The following is a 19,118-nucleotide window of genomic DNA, read 5'->3' on the forward strand; positions in this document are numbered from 1 at the left end:
GGAGGAAGGCATCCGATGCCAGTCTGCCGTGGGCCTGAAGCCTGGAACAGAACTGAGGGACTTTGTGGTTTGCTCGAGATGCGAAGAGATCCACCAAGGGGGTGCCCCACGCTTGGAAGATCTGGCGCACCACTCGGGAATTGAGCGACCACTCGTGAGGTTGCATAATCCTGCTCAACCTGTCGGCCAGACTGTTGTTTACTCCTGCCAGATATGTGGCTTGGAGCACCATGCCGTGACGGCGAGCCCAGAGCCACATGCTGACGGCTTCCTGACACAGGGGGCGAGATCCGGTGCCCCCCTGCTTGTTGACGTAGTACATGGCAACCTGGTTCTCTGTCTGAATTTGGATAATTTGGTGGGACAGCCGATCTCTGAAAGCTTTCAGAGCGTTCCAGATCGCTCGCAACTCCAGGAGATTGATCTGTAGATCGCGTTCCTGGCGGGACCAGCTTCCTTGGGTGTGAAGCCCATCGACATGAGCTCCCCATCCCAGGAGAGACGCATCCGTGGTCAGCACTTTTTGTGGCTGAGGAATTTGGAAAGGACGTCCCAGAGTCAAATTGGAGCAAATCGTCCACCAATACAGGGATTCGAGAAAACTCGTGGACAGGTGGATCACGTCTTCTAGATCCCCAGAAGCCTGAAACCACTGGGAAGCTAGGGTCCACTGAGCAGATCTCATGTGAAGGCGGGCCATGGGAGTCACATGAACTGTGGAGGCCATGTGGCCCAGCAATCTCAACATCTGCCGAGCTGTGATCTGCTGGGACGCTCGCACCCGCGAGACGAAAGACAACAAGTTGTTGGCCCTCGCCTCTGGGAGATAGGCACGAGCCGTCCGAGAATCCAGCAGAGCTCCTATGAATTCGAGTCTCTGCGCCGGGAGAAGATGGGACTTTGGGTAATTTATCACAAACCCCAGTAGCTCCAGGAGGCGAATAGTCATCTGCATGGACTGCAGGGCTCCTGCCTCGGACGTGTTCTTCACCAGCCAATCGTCGAGATATGGGAACACGTGCACCCCCAGCCTGCGAAGTGCTGCTGCTACTACAGCCAAGCACTTTGTGAACACCCTGGGCGCAGAGGCGAGCCCAAAGGGTAGCACACAGTACTGGAAGTGACGTGTGCCCAGCTGAAATCGCAGATACTGTCTGTGAGCTGGCAGTATCGGGATGTGTGTGTAGGCATTCTTCAAGTCCAGAGAGCATAGCCAATCGTTTTCCTGAATCATGGGAAGTAGGGTGCCCAGGGAAAGCATCCTGAACTTTTCTTTGACCAGATATTTGTTCAGGGCCCTTAGGTCTAGGATGGGACGCATCCCCCCTGTTTTCTTTTCCACAAGGAAGTACCTGGAATAGAATCCCAGCCCTTCTTGCCCGGATGGCACGGGCTCGACCGCATTGGCGCTGAGAAGGGCGGAGAGTTCCTCTGCAAGTACCTGCTTGTGCTGGAAGCTGTAAGACTGAGCTCCCGATGGACAATTTGGAGGTTTTGAGGCCAAATTGAGGGTGTATCCTTGCCGGACTATTTGGAGAACCCACTGATCGGAGGTTATGAGAGGCCACCTTTGGTGAAAAGCTTTCAACCTCCCTCCGACTGGCAGGTCGCCCGGCACTGACACTTGGATGGTGGCTATGCTCTGCTGGAGCCAGTCAAAAGCTCGCCCCTTGCTTTTGCTGGGGAGCCGAGGGGCCTTGCTGAGTCACACGCTGCTGACGAGAGCGAGCGCGCTGGGGCTTAGCCTGGGCCGCAGGCTGTCGAGAAGGAGGATTGTACCTACGCTTGCCAGAAGAGTAGGGAACAGTCTTCCTTCCCCCGAAAAATCGTCTACCTGTAGAGGTAGAAGCTGAAGGCTGCCGGCGGGAGAACTTGTCGAATGCGGTGTCCCGCTGGTGGAGCTGCTCTACCACCTGTTCGACTTTCTCTCCAAAAATATATCCGCACGGCAAGGCGAGTCCGCAATCCGCTGCTGGATTCTATTCTCCAGGTCGGAGGCACGCAGCCATGAGAGCCTGCGCATCACCACACCTTGAGCAGCGGCCCTGGACGCAACATCAAAGGTGTCATACACCCCTCTGGCCAGGAATTTTCTGCACGCCTTCAGCTGCCTGACCACCTCCTGAAAAGGCTTGGCTTGCTCAGGGGGGAGAGCATCAACCAAGCCCGCCAACTGCCGCACATTGTTCCGCATGTGTATGCTCGTGTAGAGCTGGTAAGACTGAATTTTGGCCACGAGCATAGAAGAATGGTAGGCCTTCCTCCCAAAGGAGTCTAAGGTTCTAGAGTCCTTGCCCGGGGGCGCCGAAGCATGCTCCCTAGAACTCTTAGCCTTCTTTAGGGCCAGATCCACAACTCCAGAATCATGAGGCAACTGGGTGCGCATCAGATCTGGGTCCCCATGGATCCGGTACTAGGACTCGATCTTCTTGGGGATGTGGGGATTAGTTAAAGGCTTGGTCCAGTTCGCCAGCAATGTCTTTTTGAGGACATGGTGCAGGGGAACAGTGGACGCTTCCTTAGGTGGAGAAGGATAGTCCAGGAGCTCAAACATTTCAGCCCTGGGCTCGTCCTCCACAACCACCGGGAAGGGGATGGCCGTAGACATCTCCCGGACAAAGGAAGCGAAAGACAGACTCTCAGGAGGGGAAAGCTGTCTTTCAGGAGAGGGAGTGGGATCGGAAGGAAGACCCTCAGACTCCTCGTCAGAGAAATATCTGGGGTCTTCTTCCTCTTCCCACGAGGCCTCACCCTCGGTGTCAGACACAAGTTCACGGACCTGTGTCTGCAACCGTGCCCGACTCGACTCTGTGGAGCCACGTCCAAGATGGGGGCGTCGAGAGGTAGACTCCCTCGCCTGCATCGGCGAAGCTCCCTCTGCCGACGTAGTCAGGGAGCCTTCCTGGGAGGCGACGGCAGCCGGCACCGCACGCGGCACCGACGCCGGAGACCTCACCTCGGGCAATGGACCTGCCGGCGCCACGCTCGACGGTACCGGTGGCGCAAGCACCACCGGTACCGGAGGGGTAGGGCGCAACAGCTCTCCCAGAATCTCGTTCAGAGCGGCTGCAGAGAAAGGCATGGAAGTCGATGCAGGCGTCGACGTCAGAACCTGTTCCGGGCGTGGAGGCTGTTCCGGGCTGTCCAGAGTGGAGCGCATCGACACCTCCTGAACAGAGGGTGAGCGGTCCTCTCGGTGCCGATGCCTGCTGGGTGCCGACTCCCTCGGCGACCCAGAGCTCTCGGTACCGACACGGGAAGGGGACCGGTGACGATGCTTCTTCGACTTCTTGGAACGAAGCATGTCACCGGAGCTTCCCGGTACCGACGAGGAGGATGTAGAATCCAGCCGTCGCTTCCTCGGGGCCGAGGCCGAAGGAGGTCGGTCTCGGGGGGGCTGTACCACAGGAGCCCTCAGGGTAGGGGGAGACCCACCCGAAGGCTCACCGCCACCAGCAGGGGAATGGACAGCCCTCACCTGCACTCCAGACGATGCACCACCGTCCGACGACATCAGCAGACGAGGTCCCGGTACCACCGACGTCGATGCAGCTATCCGATGTCTCGGCGCCGATGCAGAGGTCCGATGCCTCGATGCACTGGCAGCCGAGGATGAAGCTCTGGACGCTGAAGACGCCGATGCACACGATACCCCCGGTGCCAATGCCGACGAAGAGCCCGAGAACAAAACGTTCCACTGGGCCAATCTCGCTACCTGAGTCCGCCTTTGCAAAAGGGAACACAGACTACAGGCCTGAGGGCGGTGCTCGGCCCACAGACACTGAAGACACAACGCGTGCCTGTCAGTGAGCGAGATTACCCGGGCGCACTGGGTGCACTTCTTGAAGCCGCTGGAAGGCTTCAATGTCATGGGCGGAAAAATCACGCCGGCGAAATCAAAATCCGAAATGACGAAAGTGAGCACCAAAACTTTGAGGGAGAAAAATCTCGACCGAGGCCGAAAAGAGGCCTACCCCGACGACGAAAGAAAACTTACCGGGGCAAAGTCTGAAAATACGGGAAGGGGCAAAACGAAACCCGAGGGGGGCTTCCGGAGCACTTCCCGAACAAATTTTTAAAGATTTTCCGAAGAAAAAACACGTCGAAGAGAAAAAGGACGCGCGAGGTCGACTTTCCGGGGCTCGACACGGCGAAAACACAACCGTACCGAGTGCGGACGAAAGAAGACTGGCCGGCTCGAGCTGGTTTCGGGCGGGAAGACGGCCGCGCATGCGCGGTGTGCGCGAGGGCTAGCAAAGGACTTTGCTAGTGAAGATTCCGATTGGAGGGGCTGCCGTGGACGTCACCCATCAGTGAGAACAAGCAGCCTGCTTGTCCTCGGAGAATTCTCTCTATTTTAGTGTGGAAAAAACTTCAATTTGTTTTATGTATTTATTGCCCTTTTTCTAAGATTCAGTATATTAATGAGTGAAGAAATATTTTCTCTGATTTGTTTTAAATGTATTACTCTGCATTGTGTGCCCCCTGTCCACTCCACTCAGTACTTTATACTTCCTTTTTTTATGGGGACGAGCGGGGATGGAGATCACTCACGGGGACGGGCGGGGACGGAGATCACTCATGGGGACGGGTTAGATTCTGGCGGGGATGTGCGGGGACGGGTGGGGATGGGTCACATTTCTGTCCCCATGCAACTCTCTAATTCAGAAAGCTGCTGTTTACATGTGTAAGCAGTTTACGTATGTAAATGGTAAAATTATGTATAATCATACCTGATAATTTTCTTTCCATTAATCATAGCTGATCAATCCATAGACTGGTGGGTTGTGTCCATCTACCAGCAGGTGGAGATAGAGAGCAAACTTTTGCCTCCCTATATGTGGTCATGTGCTGCCGGAAACTCCTCAGTATGTCGATATCAAAGCTCCATCCGCAGGACTCAGCACTTAGAGAATTACACCCACGAAGGGACACTCTGCCCAGCTCACCACCGCCGAAACGGGGGAGGGGAATTAACCCAGCTCATCCCCACACAAGTGGGGGAGGGGAATCCGTCCAGCTCATCCCCGCGGAGCGGGGGAGGGACACCACACCCGCCGATGCGGGGGGATCTGGCTTATCCTGCAACCGCGGGAGGAGCTGACTGACCCTAACACCGCCGAAGCAGGAGGGGTACAAAGCTGCCCTACAGCCGCACGAAGCGGGAGGGAGTGCCGGCAGAATTTAAATCTCAATCCAGCCCCGTAAACGGAGGGGAGAGGAATGCAGCAGCTCACTGTAACACAAACTCGTCTCAACTCTTGAAGAATCCAAGTGAAAGAAGAACTTGAACACGAAGTCCTCCTGAAGTAACTGAAGGCTAAACTTGAACCTGAAATGCAACCAGAATAAAAACAGTACAGATATCTGGGAGGGGCTATGGATTGATCAGCTATGATTAATGGAAAGAAAATTATCAGGTATGATTATACATAATTTTACCTTCCATATCATCAAGCTGATCAATCCATAGACTGGTGGGATGTACCGAAGCAGTACTCACCCAGGGCGGGACATAGAAATCCCTGACCGCAACACTGAAGCTCCAAACCGGGCCTCCGCCCGAGCAGCCACAGTCAAGCGGTAATGCCTGGCAAAGGTATGGGCCTTCCCCGCGGCCACCTAAGCCGCTGCAATGGCTTCCTTGCCCATCTTGCCACTGTAGGCTTAGAAGCCTGCAGACCCTTACGAGGACCTGTAAACAGGACAAACAGAGAATCCGATTTCCGGAAATCCTTGGTCACTTCCAAGTATCTGATGATGATTCGTCTCACATCCAGAAAACTGAGAGCAGAGTATTCCTCTGGGTAGACCTCCCTACGAAAGGAAGGGAGACAGAGCTGCTGAATCACATGGAAGCGAAAAACCATCTTGGGCAGGACGGAAGGCACTGTGCGAACAGTCACTCCTGCCTCAGTGAACTGCAGAAAACAACTCTCGACATGAGAGTGCCTGGAGCTCGGAAACTCTTCTGGCTGAAGAAATAGCCACCAAAAAGACTGCTTTCAACATCAGGTCTTTCAGAGATGCCCTCGACAAGGGATCAAAAGGCGGCTTCTGCAATGCTCTTAGCACCAGGTTGAGATTCCACGCAGGCACCACTGAGTGCAGAGGAGGGCGCAGGTGATTAACTCCCTTGAGAAAGCGCACCACATCTGGCTGCTAAGCCAGGAAAGCACCCTTCAGGCGGCCCCTGAAGCAAGCCAGAGCCGCTACCTGAACTTTCAGGGAACTGAGCGACAGGCCTTTGTCCAGACCTTCTTGCAGGAACGCCAACACTGAAGAATTGGAGCAGTGAAGGGAGAAAGTGAGCCTGCTTCACACCACGCTGCAAAGATACGCCAAACCCTGGCGTAAGCAGTAGAAGTAGAGCGCTTCCTCGCTCTCAGCATAGTGGCGATGACCTTGTCTGAGAAGCCCTTCTTTCTCAGACGCTGCCGCTCAATAGCCAGGCCGGAAGACCAAAGGGGGAGGGATCCTCCATCACCACGGGACCCAGATGTAACAGGCCCTGCTCCACTGGCAGCCGCAGAGGATTGCTGACTGAAAGCCTGATCAAGTCCGCATACCAGGGACGTCTGGGCCAATCCGGACCCACCAGGATTACCCTGCCGGGATGCTTTGCCACCCGGTCTAGCACCCTGCCCAACATGGGCCAGGGCGGGAACACATAGAGGAGCTCTTGTGTCGGCCACTGTTGGAGAAGAGCATCTACTCCCAGGGATCGAGGGTCCCGTCCTCTGCTGCAAAAGCGCGGCACTTGGCAAATGGCCGATGACGCCATCAGATCTAGGCTCGGCTGGCCCCAGCGCTTCGTGATGTCCAAGAACGCCTGAGCAGATAGTTGCCACTCTCCGGGCTCCAAGGTATGGCGACTGAGAAAGTCCGCCTTGACATTCATGACTCCGGCAATGTGGACCGCTGAAAGCTGCTCCAGGTTCGCTTCCGCCCACTGGCATAGATTCATAGCCTCCTTGGCTAGAGGGGCGCTCTTGGTACCTCCCTGGCGGTTGACATAGACCACAGCCGTGGCATTGTCCGACAGGACCCGTACAGGCTTCAACACCAGTACCGGGATGAACTCCAACGACACCAACCGAATGGCTCTGAGTTCCAGGAGGTTGATAGACCACTTGCCTCTGCAGGAGACCAGAGCCCCTGTGCTGTCCTTCCCAAGCAGTGGGCTCCCCAGCCCATCAAAGAGGCGTCTGTCGTGACGACAATCCACTCCGGGGTCACCAGAGGCATTCCTGCAGACAACTTGTCTGTCTGCGTCCACCAGCTCAGCGCCATGCGCACTGCTGGGACCAAGGGAAGGCGCACAGCCTAATCCTCCGATATCGGAGTCCAGCGCAGCAGTAGAGATTGTTGTAGTGGTCTCATATGAGCCCTGGCCCAGGGCACTACTTCCATCGTGGCCGTCATAGAGCCCAACAGCTGCACGTAGTCCCAAGCCCGAATAGGAGAGGCTACTAGGAACTAGTCCTCCTGAGCCTGAAACTTGACAATCCGATTGTCTGGCAGGAACACTCTGCCCACTTGGGTGTCGAATCGAACTCCCAGATACTCCAGGGACTGAGTCGGGCGCAGCTGGCTTTACTCCCAGTTGATGATCCATCCCAGGGAGCTCAAAAGAGCAACCACCCGGTTCACAGCTTTGCCGCACTCTGCATAAGAGGGGGCTTGGATCAACCAGTCGTCCAGATAAGGATGGACTTGAACTCCTTCCTTCCTCAGGAAGGCCGCGAAGACCACCATTACTTTGGAGAAGGTCCGCGGAGCAGTAGCCAACCCGAACGGGAGGGCTCTGAACTGGAAGTGTCGGCCCATTACTGCAAAACGCAGCAAGCGTTGATGAGGAGGCCAGATGGGAATATGCAAGTACGCTACCTTGATGGCCAAGGATGCCAGGAACTCTCCTGCCTTCACTGCCGCTATAACAAAGCGGAGGGTCTCCATTCGAAAGTGCCGAACTTTCAAGGCCCAATTGACCCCTTTGAAGTCGAGGCTAGGCCGTACAGAACCTCCTTTCTTTGGTATCACAAAGAAAAAGGAGTAACATCCCTTGCCAAGCTGATTTTCTGGCACCGGAACGACCGCCCCAGGCGGATCAGAATGTTCAAGGTCTGCTGCACTACCACAGCTTTGACCGGAGACTTGCAGGGAGAGAGTAGAAACCCGTCTTTTAAGGGTCGGCAGAACTCTAGCTTGTAGCCGTCTCTGATGACTTCCAGCGCCCAAGCGTCTGAAGTTATTGTGGTCCACTCGCCCATAAACGAGGACAGCCGTCCTCCCATCTGCACTGGGGCGTGGACCAAGGCCCCGTCATTGGGTACGAGACCCTGGGGGAGGACTGGAGGGAGCACCTCCGGGACGGCGGTCTCTGCGAAAGTAATGCTGCTTGGGGGAGAAATTCCTCTTGAAGGAAGAGGGGGCAGAGGAGCCCGACCTGCCCGGGCGGTACCGACGGGCTTCTTGAAACCGTCCTCTGGAGGTACCGGGGCGAGTACTAGCCCGAGCCCTGACCTCTGGTAACTTCTGCCCTTAGACGTGCCGAGATCGGTCACGATTTTGTCCAGCTCGACCCCAAACAGCAGCTTGCCTTTAAAAGGCAATCTAGCCAGGCGGGATTTAGAGGCGTGGTCAGCAGACCAATGTTTCAGCCAAAGCCACCGCCGCGCAGAGACTGTCTGAGCCATGCCTTTAGCTGAGGCTCTCAAGACATCATACAGCAAGTCTGCCAAATAGGCTAAGCCCGATTCCAGGGCCGGCCAATCAGCCCTCAAGGAATGATCCGAGGGGGAAGCCCGCTGCACCATAGCCAGGCACGCCCTGGCCACATAGGAACCGCAAGCCGAGGCCTGCAAACTTAAAGCAGTCGCCTCAAAGGACGACCTTAAGGCCGCCTCCAATCTTCTGTCCTGGGCGTCCTTTAGGGCCGTGCCACCTTCCACCGGCAAAGCCGTTTTCTTAGTCACCGCAGTGATTAAAGAATCCACGGTAGGCCAAAGATAGGCCTCACGTTCACTTTCAGGCAAAGGATAGAGGCGGGACATAGCCCTAGCCACTTTAAGGCTCGCTTCCGGGACATCCCATTGAGCCGCAATTAAGGTGTGCATGGCATCATGCACGTGGAAGGTTCTAGGCGGGCGTTTCGTCCCCAGCATAATGGCAGAGCCAACAGGGGCTGAGGGAGAGACGTCCTCCGGAGAGGAAATCTTCAAAGTGTCCATGGCCTGTAACAACAGGTTGGGCAACTCCTCTGGGCTAAAAAGCCGCGCTGCAGAGGGGTCATCCGCTCCATCCGAGCGGGGATCCGTCTCCTCCAAGGAATCCGCAAAGGACCGTTGGGAGACCTCAGACACGCTGCCCTCATCTACATCGGAGGAGACAAAGTCCTCCAAGGCCTGGAAATCAACCCGAGGGCGTTTACCTCTGGGAACCTCAACCTCTTTACCAGAAGAGGGAGCAGGGGCAGCGTTTTGCATGAGGAAAGCCTGATGCAGCAGCAAAACAAACTCGGGGGAGAAACCCCCCAGACTGTGCACTTCCGCAGCCCGGGCAACAGCCCTAGACGCACCCTCAACCGGCGCTCGCAAGAGCGGGGGAGAGACATGCTGCGCATCCAAAATGGCGTCCGGCGCGACACTCCGCGAAGGAGCCGCGCGGGAAGAACGGCGCTTAACTTTAGCCGCTTTTGTGCCGTCGCCCAAATTAAGGGCGTTCATGGCATTAATGTCTCCAACCTCAAGGGCGGCCCACGAAGAAGCCGTCCGAGCCGCGTGGCCGGCCAAGATGGCGGAGGCGAGGAGCGGGGGATGGGCGTTTATGGCGGGAAAAACCGCCACGCCGGAGGAAGGACCGGGACATTCATCGGTCACGAAACTGTCACCCAACAAGGGCGAATCAGGCTGTAAGACCCCCGCATCCCCTCTAGAAGCGCTCAAGCGATCCGGGGAGCGACCCTTTGCGCCCTCGCCCTCCGACGCCATATGCCACGAGGAGAAGAATCGGGGAACCCCCTGCCCGCTATAAAAAGGTAAAATTACCTGCTTGCCGCTCCGAGCTGTAACGAACTGGTGTCCCAGTGAGTAGCTGCAATGAACGTTTCAATAAACGTCGAAATAAACGCCTTTAAGGACGTTTAAAATTTTTTTTTTTTTTTTTTTTTTAAACGGAGCCAGCGGGAGGGGGGGGGAAAAGGAGGGACCTGGCACCACCAGGTTTGCACTTGCTCAAAAGAGCCCTCAACCCCAGGCCTCAACAAAACCTAAGGATTAGGCTTGGAGGCCTAGCCAGAGCTGCTGCTGTGTGTGACCACCACCTGCTGAGATAGAGAACATACTGGGGAGTTTCCGGCAGCACATGACCACATATAGGGAGGCAAAAGTTTGCTCTCTATCTCCACCTGCTGGTAGATGGACACAACCCACCAGTCTATGGATTGATCAGCTTGATGATATGGAAGTTGCTATTTCCACACAGAGATGCTTCTAAAATAACTCTCACAGAGTATCTGGACTTTCAAAAAAGTGGTTGGCCAAGAATATCATGAGAGCGATTTCTAAGGAAATTAAAAAGCCATGGGATAGGTGGTAATACGCAATTGTAGATTGGGAGCTTGCTGAAGATAGAAAACAGAAAGTGATGTATAAGCCGCACTATAGCTTCAAGATGCGAGGTTTCACATTAGGAGACTCACTAAGGAAAGGCACTAGGCATCATAGTAGAAAATACATTGAAATGCTCGCTTAGCGTACGATGACCGGAAGGCCGAGTTAAGCATGAGCCAAGTGAGGCACTGGCTCAGGATGCTAAAGTCCAAGGGCACCAAGAGTCTTGTCTCATTGGCTCACCACCACAACACTACAACCACCATCCCTACCACACACAATTCTTCACCCCTCCCTCTCCCTCCTGCAGTACCCTGCAGCACATTCCGCAGCTTACCCACCTTCTTTCCTCTCTCTCTGCTCCATCTCTTGTGCTTTTAACTAGAAACATAACAGGAAGAGAGCAGTTGCATGCTGAACCACACAGTCCTCCTTTGCCATGCCAACTTCCACTGCAGAACTGGAAGCACAGAGATCAAATGCAGACCGGCATACAACCACTCTCCTTCCATTTGTACTGAAAAATGCAGAAAGAGGAGATCAGATGCAGGCAGGCAGGTAGGAAGCTGGCTGGAAGGAAGTTGACACAGATGGGGCGGAAGATGGCTGGAAGAGAGTCGACACAGGCAGGGAGGAAGCTGGCTGGAAGGGAGTTGATATGGGTGGACAAGCATGCAGGGGGCTGGGAGGGAAGCTGGCTGGATAGGAGCTGATGTGGGGAGGGGGAGGTGGGAGTCACCAAAGTAAACGTTTGATCAGGGCATCACACTGGATGGTGGCAGCTATAAAAGCAAAACATCAGATGGCAGTACATAGGGTCCTTCCCTCCTCCAAACATAATAATGAACTAATATTCATTTAAGAGAGGTCAAGAGAAACGAAATTAACAAGTGCAAACTAACCCTAAGCAACTCCATCAAGTTCCATTGTGTATCTTCCATCGTGTATTAAAACCAGTACATTTTTGTATTTTAAACATCAAAAAAGTCTGTAGTCAGCAAACTGAAAAGCTTTACCTGCTGGGGAAATATTTATTGCTATTCAGAAGACAAGCAGCTCCATCCAGCGTGTGTCTAGTGTAGTCTATAGCAGGACACTGCCAAAAAAAAAAGGAGGGAAAAGGTTTGAGAAACTCTTTCTAATCAATTAATAATTTAAAGGAATTTCTACATAACCCACATAAGCTGCCAGCAACAAACAGTTTGTATCAATGGAGTACTCCATTTTGCCCTTGAAGGGTATTGTGAAGCCTGGAATCATCAGTATTTTGAACAGGCAAGCAATGGTGCTCTCAACTGCTACAAAGAAGAAAACAGATCCCACCTTAACCAAAGAACATGCAGGCAGCAGACCTTCTTGGGTTCTTGTGCGACCCAGAGCTGCATATCACCCATCGAGGCACAAGGTGAGACAGCACTTAGTCTTCCTATCCATCGTGTAGACAAATTCCTGAAGCAGGAGAAGTGGCTTGTCTGTGACTACCAGCAACAGCTGTAAAGAACTGGCATAAGCAAGTGGCATTTAGAGTAAAAGGAAATACTGCCCAAAACAACTCAGGCAGAGAGGGAGCAAAGGGAAGCCCCAGACGAAGCCGCATGGCAGGAACCTAAAGAAAACAGAAAGGGAGGGCATCTGGACTGGTCTGGTATAATTAGAGGAAAGAAAGTTATCAGGTAAGAACACCATACCAGACCAGTCCAGACCAATAGGATGTAGCAAAGCAGTCACAGCAATAGGGCAGGACCAGGAAAAAGGAAAACTCCAAAAGGACAACAGAAAACAGCCACGAAAAATGCAAAATGGCATCACAGAATAAAACTGCAGCAAATCGAGATGCCCCAAGATCCCCGAAAGGGACAGGAAATCCCCAAGGGAACAGAATCCAAAAATAGCCTGGACTGAAACCGGCTGACCAAAAAGAGCTTCGCCCCACCATCAAGGACACAGGAAGACCCAAAACAAGCCAAGTGACACCAAAGGAAAGGGAACCAGATGGCAACCTAGTGGTGAACAGAGTTCAAACACTCCAGAGGTGAACCCTTCTGCTGAGACAGAGGAACAGAATGAAAGCAATGCTCAATAGCCAGAGACCGAGCCCCCATCGTGTGATCATCAGCCTAGCCCAGCCCCACAGCCTGCAATGGAATGACAACTTAAGACAGATGGAGCCCAGCGCGCCATGACCATAGAAAAAAAGGAACAAGGAATCTCTCCAGGAAATAAACAGCTCCTCAACTGTAGCGGCAAAACAGAGGAGAACCCAGAAGAAAGGGACACTGTGCATCCAGGAAGGAAGTCCTCCTAAGGCTCACAAAGTAAGACCCGAGCAAGCACAGACAAGCTCAGCAAGATGTAAAACTGAAATGCAATCTTACTTACGAAAAAGAAAGTCAAGTGGGAAACAGAAAACAGCATACTGCAGCTAACTGCCGCCAACAGCAGTGCACCACAAAAGGCCGGACGCAGCAATGGCAGTGTTGAAAGCAGCCCCATAGAGAGCGGAGCATACCGAAAGACAAACAGACCTGGCAGCCAGTCCAAGAAGGGTGCGGGAAACCAAGGTCCTGTTGGGACAAAGTATGTCACAAAAACAAAACAAATGCAGCCAGAAAGGCACCAATATATAAAGAGAACAGCTGAAGAGCATAAGCGAAGCAGAGTCCCGCCACTGGCACAGGAAAGCCTGCCAAAAACCAAAGCATGCCACAGCTAAAAGAGACATACTCACGCAGAGGGAGCCAATACCATCTTGCATCTTGCCACATTTAAGTCTGCTGAGCCTCAAGGGCCTCAAGTGAGAGGGGGAGGGGAAGGACCTAGTAGTATCCCTAGCTGGGGATGAGAGACCCAGGGACACTGGGTATCGTCCTAAAAGAATTCCAGACCGGGTTACCAGAACACCCCTTACTCAACCATCCCCAGTAGAGATGGGCAGGAGCTTGCCCAGCCATCCTCAAGAGAAACTGCACATCCAGTCACCATCTGCTAGGAGACAGACAAAATACTGAGGATTCCAGGCTGCACGATACCCTTTAAGGGCACTTGGAACTATTTTCTCTGTCTCCTTCCACTGGTGGATGGACATAACCCATTGGTCTGGACTGGTCTGTTACTGATGACAAGGAAAGCTCTATTTTTTTTACACACTTAATTGTATATGTTTTAGCTACTTGGCTCTCAGAAAAAATTTTAAAAATATAATGAGTCTAAAGATGATAAAATTTTAGGTATCATGTGTGCAGCAGGCTACGGCAATTCAACACTCGTATACTTGTATAATCATATACCAGTATCTATCTATACTTATTTGATTTAAAAAAAATCACCATTTTAAAAAAGATTAATCACTTACCAAAGGGACTTCCCTTTTATTGTGAAGGAGAAAGCTCCAGTGTCCCAGCAACCTTGGGCATACAGGGCCCTTTTAGTTTTTCCAATGTATAAAAGATTACAAGGCCATAAAATAACAATTGATATGTGAATATTTACAATTACTAAAAAAAAAAAACACAACTAAATACGTGTATCTCTATTTTCTGATGGAGAAAATATACGAGTATGAGCAGAGAGAGCAACTGCAGCAAGGACAGTGTCCATATAATCTGGCAACAGCACCTTTCTACAGACTTACTGTTTAACCAATCCAAAATATCTATCTCAACACAGAAGAGGTTGGGAAGGGGTACACTTGTAATCACTGCCTAATACATGTACTTCAAGTTAAAACACCTCTTGTGTAGTCTAATTCATACTAGCTGGTTCTTCTACAGTCTCTACTCAAGATGAAGATACTGAATATAGCCGCATGAAAAAGCAAATGAACAAACTTATGGAAAAAGAAACAAAAGTGAACAGTCATCTTTATTTTCTGACAATCTGCAAGAAGAATGACATCATTCCTAAAGGACTAAGGATTAGAGAGCTGCACGGCTTCCGTCCCCGCGGGAATCCCGCGGAACCCGCGGGATTCCCGCAGGGACAGAGGCAGTTCCTGCGGGGTTCCCGCGGGGATGGAAGCAGTTCTGCGGGGTTCCCGCGGGGACGGAGGCAGTTCCTGCGGGGTTCCCGCGGGGATGGAACCAGTTCTGTGTGCTTCCCGTGGAAGTGTAAGCTGCACCTGCACCAGCCTCTCATCTACCAAATACCAATTTATTTGAGTGCTGTCTCCTCCTCCTCCTCTTCTTCCTTGCTTTAACAGCATAAATGTGGAAAGTCTTCCATTAAGGAGGTGGTAGAGTCACAAATGATGACGGAATTCAAAAAGGCATGCTAACCTTAAATGGCTGCATGTGTGTGGATATGTCAAGTGACACTTAGATGGCGACTCTGGCTGTAATGAACTAGAGCTGATACCTGGCAGACTTGTATGGTCTGTGTCTCATACATGGCAATCTGGTGTAGGATGGGCTGGAAAGGGCTTAGACAGCAACTTCAGTGGCTGGAACATGAGGACAGTGCTGGACAGACTTTTATGGTCTGTGTCCCACAAATGAGAACATGAATAGGCTGGAGTGGGCTTCGATGGCAACTCCACAGTTGGAACATAAGGATGGGGCCAGATAGACTTCTGTGGTCTTTGTTCCAGAAACATGAAAGAAAGACCATAATCAAGTATATAATATCACACTCGTTGATTTAATGATGAATTGATCATGAGTGTGACTATTGGGCAGAGTGGATGGACCGTTCAGGTCTATTTGCTGTCACTTACTATGTTACTATTAATCCTCTTTGCTCCCAGGCTGGTGCACAGACCTCAGCTCTGACACAGGCACGAGAATCAGATGTCACCTGACCTACTGGCGCGTGCATGTGGCGACCTCTCAGCACACACTGCCAGTGAATCAGAGACAAATCTTACATGTGCGCACCAGAGTGTTCCAAGTTCCGTTCCTTCCTTGCCTACAGTGCTGTGGCTCAAATCCAGAGAGAGACTGAGGGACCTGACTGGAATTTTCTTTTATGTACTATTAAATTCTTACGGGGATGGGTGGGGATGGGTTAAATTCTTGCGGGGACGGGTGGGGATGGGTTGGGATGGTTTAAATTTTTGCGGGGATGGGTGGGGATGGGTAAGATTCCAGTGGGGATGGGTGGGGACGGGTAAGATTCCAGCAGGGACGGGCGGGGATGGGTAAGATTTCTGTCCCCGTGCAACTCTCTACTAAGGATCAAAAATCATTTGGCTACTACATACAATTCTGACTACGCAAACAAACTCTGCAAACACACAGTCAGAAACTAAGAAATGAACTTATACATCTACTCTACAAGAAGAAGAAAATGATAAAAACCCAATGAGATGAAATCATAAGCAACATGGAGGAACTACATCCACACCTTATGAGCCACCTAAAGGAAGACCTGCAGAACATCCAAGTGGAAAAACAATACATTACTATCCGCAAAAAAAGAAATAAAACTGTCTTCTCTCCTGCAGAATCACAAAGAGACAAACATATCATCTAAGAGCAGAAACAGCGCTGAAAAACTAGCAATCCCAGACAACCGGGATACACTTTCCAATCCATCTGAGAGGTATGTGAAAATAAAATATCAAACAAACCAGTCAGTTCAGCAAGCTGAAGAGTAGTAAATCACCGGGACCTGATGGTATTCATCCCAGAGTATTAATAGAACTAAAAAATGAACTTGCGGAGCTACTGTTAGAAATATGCAATCTGTCCCTAAAATCGAGTGTAATACCGGAAGACTGGAGGGTAGCCAATGTTACTCCGATTTTTAAGAAAGGTTCCAGAGGAGATCCGGGAAATTATAGACCGGTGAGTCTGACGTCGGTGCCGGGCAAGATGGTGGAGGCTATTATTAAGAATAAAATTGCAGAGCATATACAAAAACATGGACTGATGAGACAAAGTCAGCACGGATTTAGTGAAGGGAAGTCTTGCCTCACCAATCTAATGCATTTTTTTGAGGGGGTAAGCAAACATGTGGACAATGGGGAGCCGGTTGATATTGTATATCTAGATTTTCAGAAGGCGTTTGACAAAGTGCCGCACGAAAGACTCCTGAAGAAATTGCAGAGTCATGGAATCGGAGGTAGGGTATTATTATGGATTAAGAACTGGTTGAAAGATAGGAAGCAGAGAGTAGGATTGCGTGGCCAGTATTCTCAGTGGAGGAGGGTAGTTAGTGGGGTCCCGCAGGGGTCTGTGCTGGGTCCGTTGCTTTTTAATGTATTTATAAATGACCTAGAGATGGGAATAACTAGTGAGGTAATTAAATTCGCCGATGACACAAAATTATTCAGGGTCGTCAAGTCGCAGAAGGAATGTGAACGATTACAGGAGGACCTTGCGAGACTGGGAGAATGGGCGTGCAAGTGGCAGATGAAGTTCAATGTTGACAAGTGCAAAGTGATGCATGTGGGTAAGAGGAACCCGAATTATAGCTACGTCTTGCAAGGTTCCGCGTTAGGAGTTACGGATCAAGAAAGGGATCTGGGTGTCGTCGTCGATGATACGCTGAAACCTTCTGCTCAGTGTGCTGCTGCGGCTAGGAAAGCGAATAGAATGTTGGGTGTTATTAGGAAGGGTATGGAGTCCAGGTGTGCGGATGTTATAATGCCGTTGTATCGCTCCATGGTGCGACCGCACCTGGAGTATTGTGTTCAGTACTGGTCTCCGTATCTCAAAAAAGATATAGTAGAATTGGAAAAGGTACAGCGAAGGGCGACGAAAATGATAGTGGGGATGGGACGACTTTCCTATGAAGAGAGGCTGAGAAGGCTAGGGCTTTTCAGCTTGGAGAAGAGACGGCTGAGGGGAGATATGATAGAAGTGTATAAAATAATGAGTGGAATGGATCGGGTGGATGTGAAGCGACTGTTCACGCTATCCAAAAATACTAGGACTAGAGGGCATGAGTTGAAGCTACAGTGTGGTAAATTTAAAACGAATCGGAGAAAATTTTTCTTCACCCAACGTGTAATTAGACTCTGGAATTCATTGCCGGAGAACGTGGTACGGGCGGTTAGCTTGACGGAGTTTAAAAAGGGGTTAGATAGATTCCTAAAGGACAAGTCCATAGACCGCTATTAAATGGACTTGGAAAAATTCCGCATTTTTAGGTATAACTTGTCTGGAATGTTTTTACGTTTGGGGAGCGTGCCAGGTGCCCTTGACCTGGATTGGCCACTGTCGGTGACAGGATGCTGGGCTAGATGGACCTTTGGTCTTTCCCAGTATGGCACTACTTATGTACTTATGTACTTATGTACTAACCAGGAGATCAAGAAAGTCTGCAGATGCCCTGCAGGCAAACCTACACTGATCACACTATTGAAAATGCAAATCAGATGGGGATAGTAAACCTCTCAAACTATCAACTATCACAGGATGAAGTCTCTATACTCTCCAAAGGACTTTCATTTTGCCTAGCCAGCAAGTTGGATGCAATTCAACTATACTCGGACCTGGAAGAATTCTTTAGGAAACTCCGCTTGAAGGTACATTTCCACAGCAAAGAAATTCCCAAAAGACTGGAATACAATTTTAAACAAAAGAACACATTTCACCCCACATGATGGACAAAACAACAAACTGGACAACTACATAGAAAGTTTCAGGCATAGGGTAAAATCACAACTTTCCAACAAACAAAAGAAAATTCTGTACAACCTTACTCCACCAGAAAGAGCGGCCATAAAAACCTTACAAAACAACCAACGCATTGTCAACAAACCTGTGGACAAAGGAGGTTCGGTGGTGATTATGGACACAGAAAAATACATTGAAGAAGGGCACAGACAGCTCTCAGACAACACATACTACAGGAAACTAACTGAGGATCCCAGGCAGGATTATACAAAACAGCTGAAAGACCTTATCAAAACACTTCCAATACAAATACAGCCACATCTGAAGAAGCTCATACCAAACCATCCTTCTGTGGGAACATTCCACAAAGCTGGAAACCACTGGCAGACCAATCATATCTGGTACTGGCACACTCACAGAGGAAATATCTGGACTTATAGAGGGGATTCTGAAACCTTTCATGCACAAGACACCACAGACTTTCTGAATAAATTAAAAAAATATCAAGCAGTTACCACCGGATACCCTTCTAGTCACAATGGATGCAGAATCACTATACAGCAACATTCCCCATGCAGATGGCATAGCTGGATGTAAGAAACTTCTAAAAACATCCACCCTGGACCATGAATACTCACCGGAAACTATTACAAAATTAATCAAATTTATTCTAACTCATAATTATTTCCGCTTTAATAATGGTATCTATCTACAAATCATGGGCACTGTGATGGGCACCAGGATAGCACCCCAGTATGCTAAACTCTTTATGGCTGAACTGGAAGAAACATTTTTGAATACATATCAGACCACATCCCTAAAACACTACCAGTATATTGATGACATTTTTATGATTTGGACTGAAGGGGAAGAAACTCTAAAACAATTTTACAGTTCTTTCAATACATACCACTCCTACAATCAAATTCAAAACCAACTACTCTCC

The 19,118-nt window shown here is 50.7% G+C and overlaps 1 protein-coding gene across 2 annotated transcripts in view; it reads right to left on the reverse strand.

Annotated features, from left to right (window-relative positions):
• LOC115473836 (MOB-like protein phocein) overlaps positions 1–19,118 on the reverse strand; it is a 155,259-nt gene that overhangs the window by 14,890 nt on the left and 121,251 nt on the right. For both annotated transcript variants that reach the window (XM_030208960.1, XM_030208957.1), the window contains one exon: positions 11,630–11,709. In XM_030208960.1, the coding sequence (XP_030064820.1) occupies positions 11,630–11,709 (80 nt within the window). The remainder of the gene's footprint in view (positions 1–11,629; positions 11,710–19,118) is intronic.

This window comes from Microcaecilia unicolor, chromosome 7, assembly GCF_901765095.1.
Source record: "Microcaecilia unicolor chromosome 7, aMicUni1.1, whole genome shotgun sequence".
Classification (NCBI taxonomy): domain Eukaryota; kingdom Metazoa; phylum Chordata; class Amphibia; order Gymnophiona; family Siphonopidae; genus Microcaecilia; species Microcaecilia unicolor.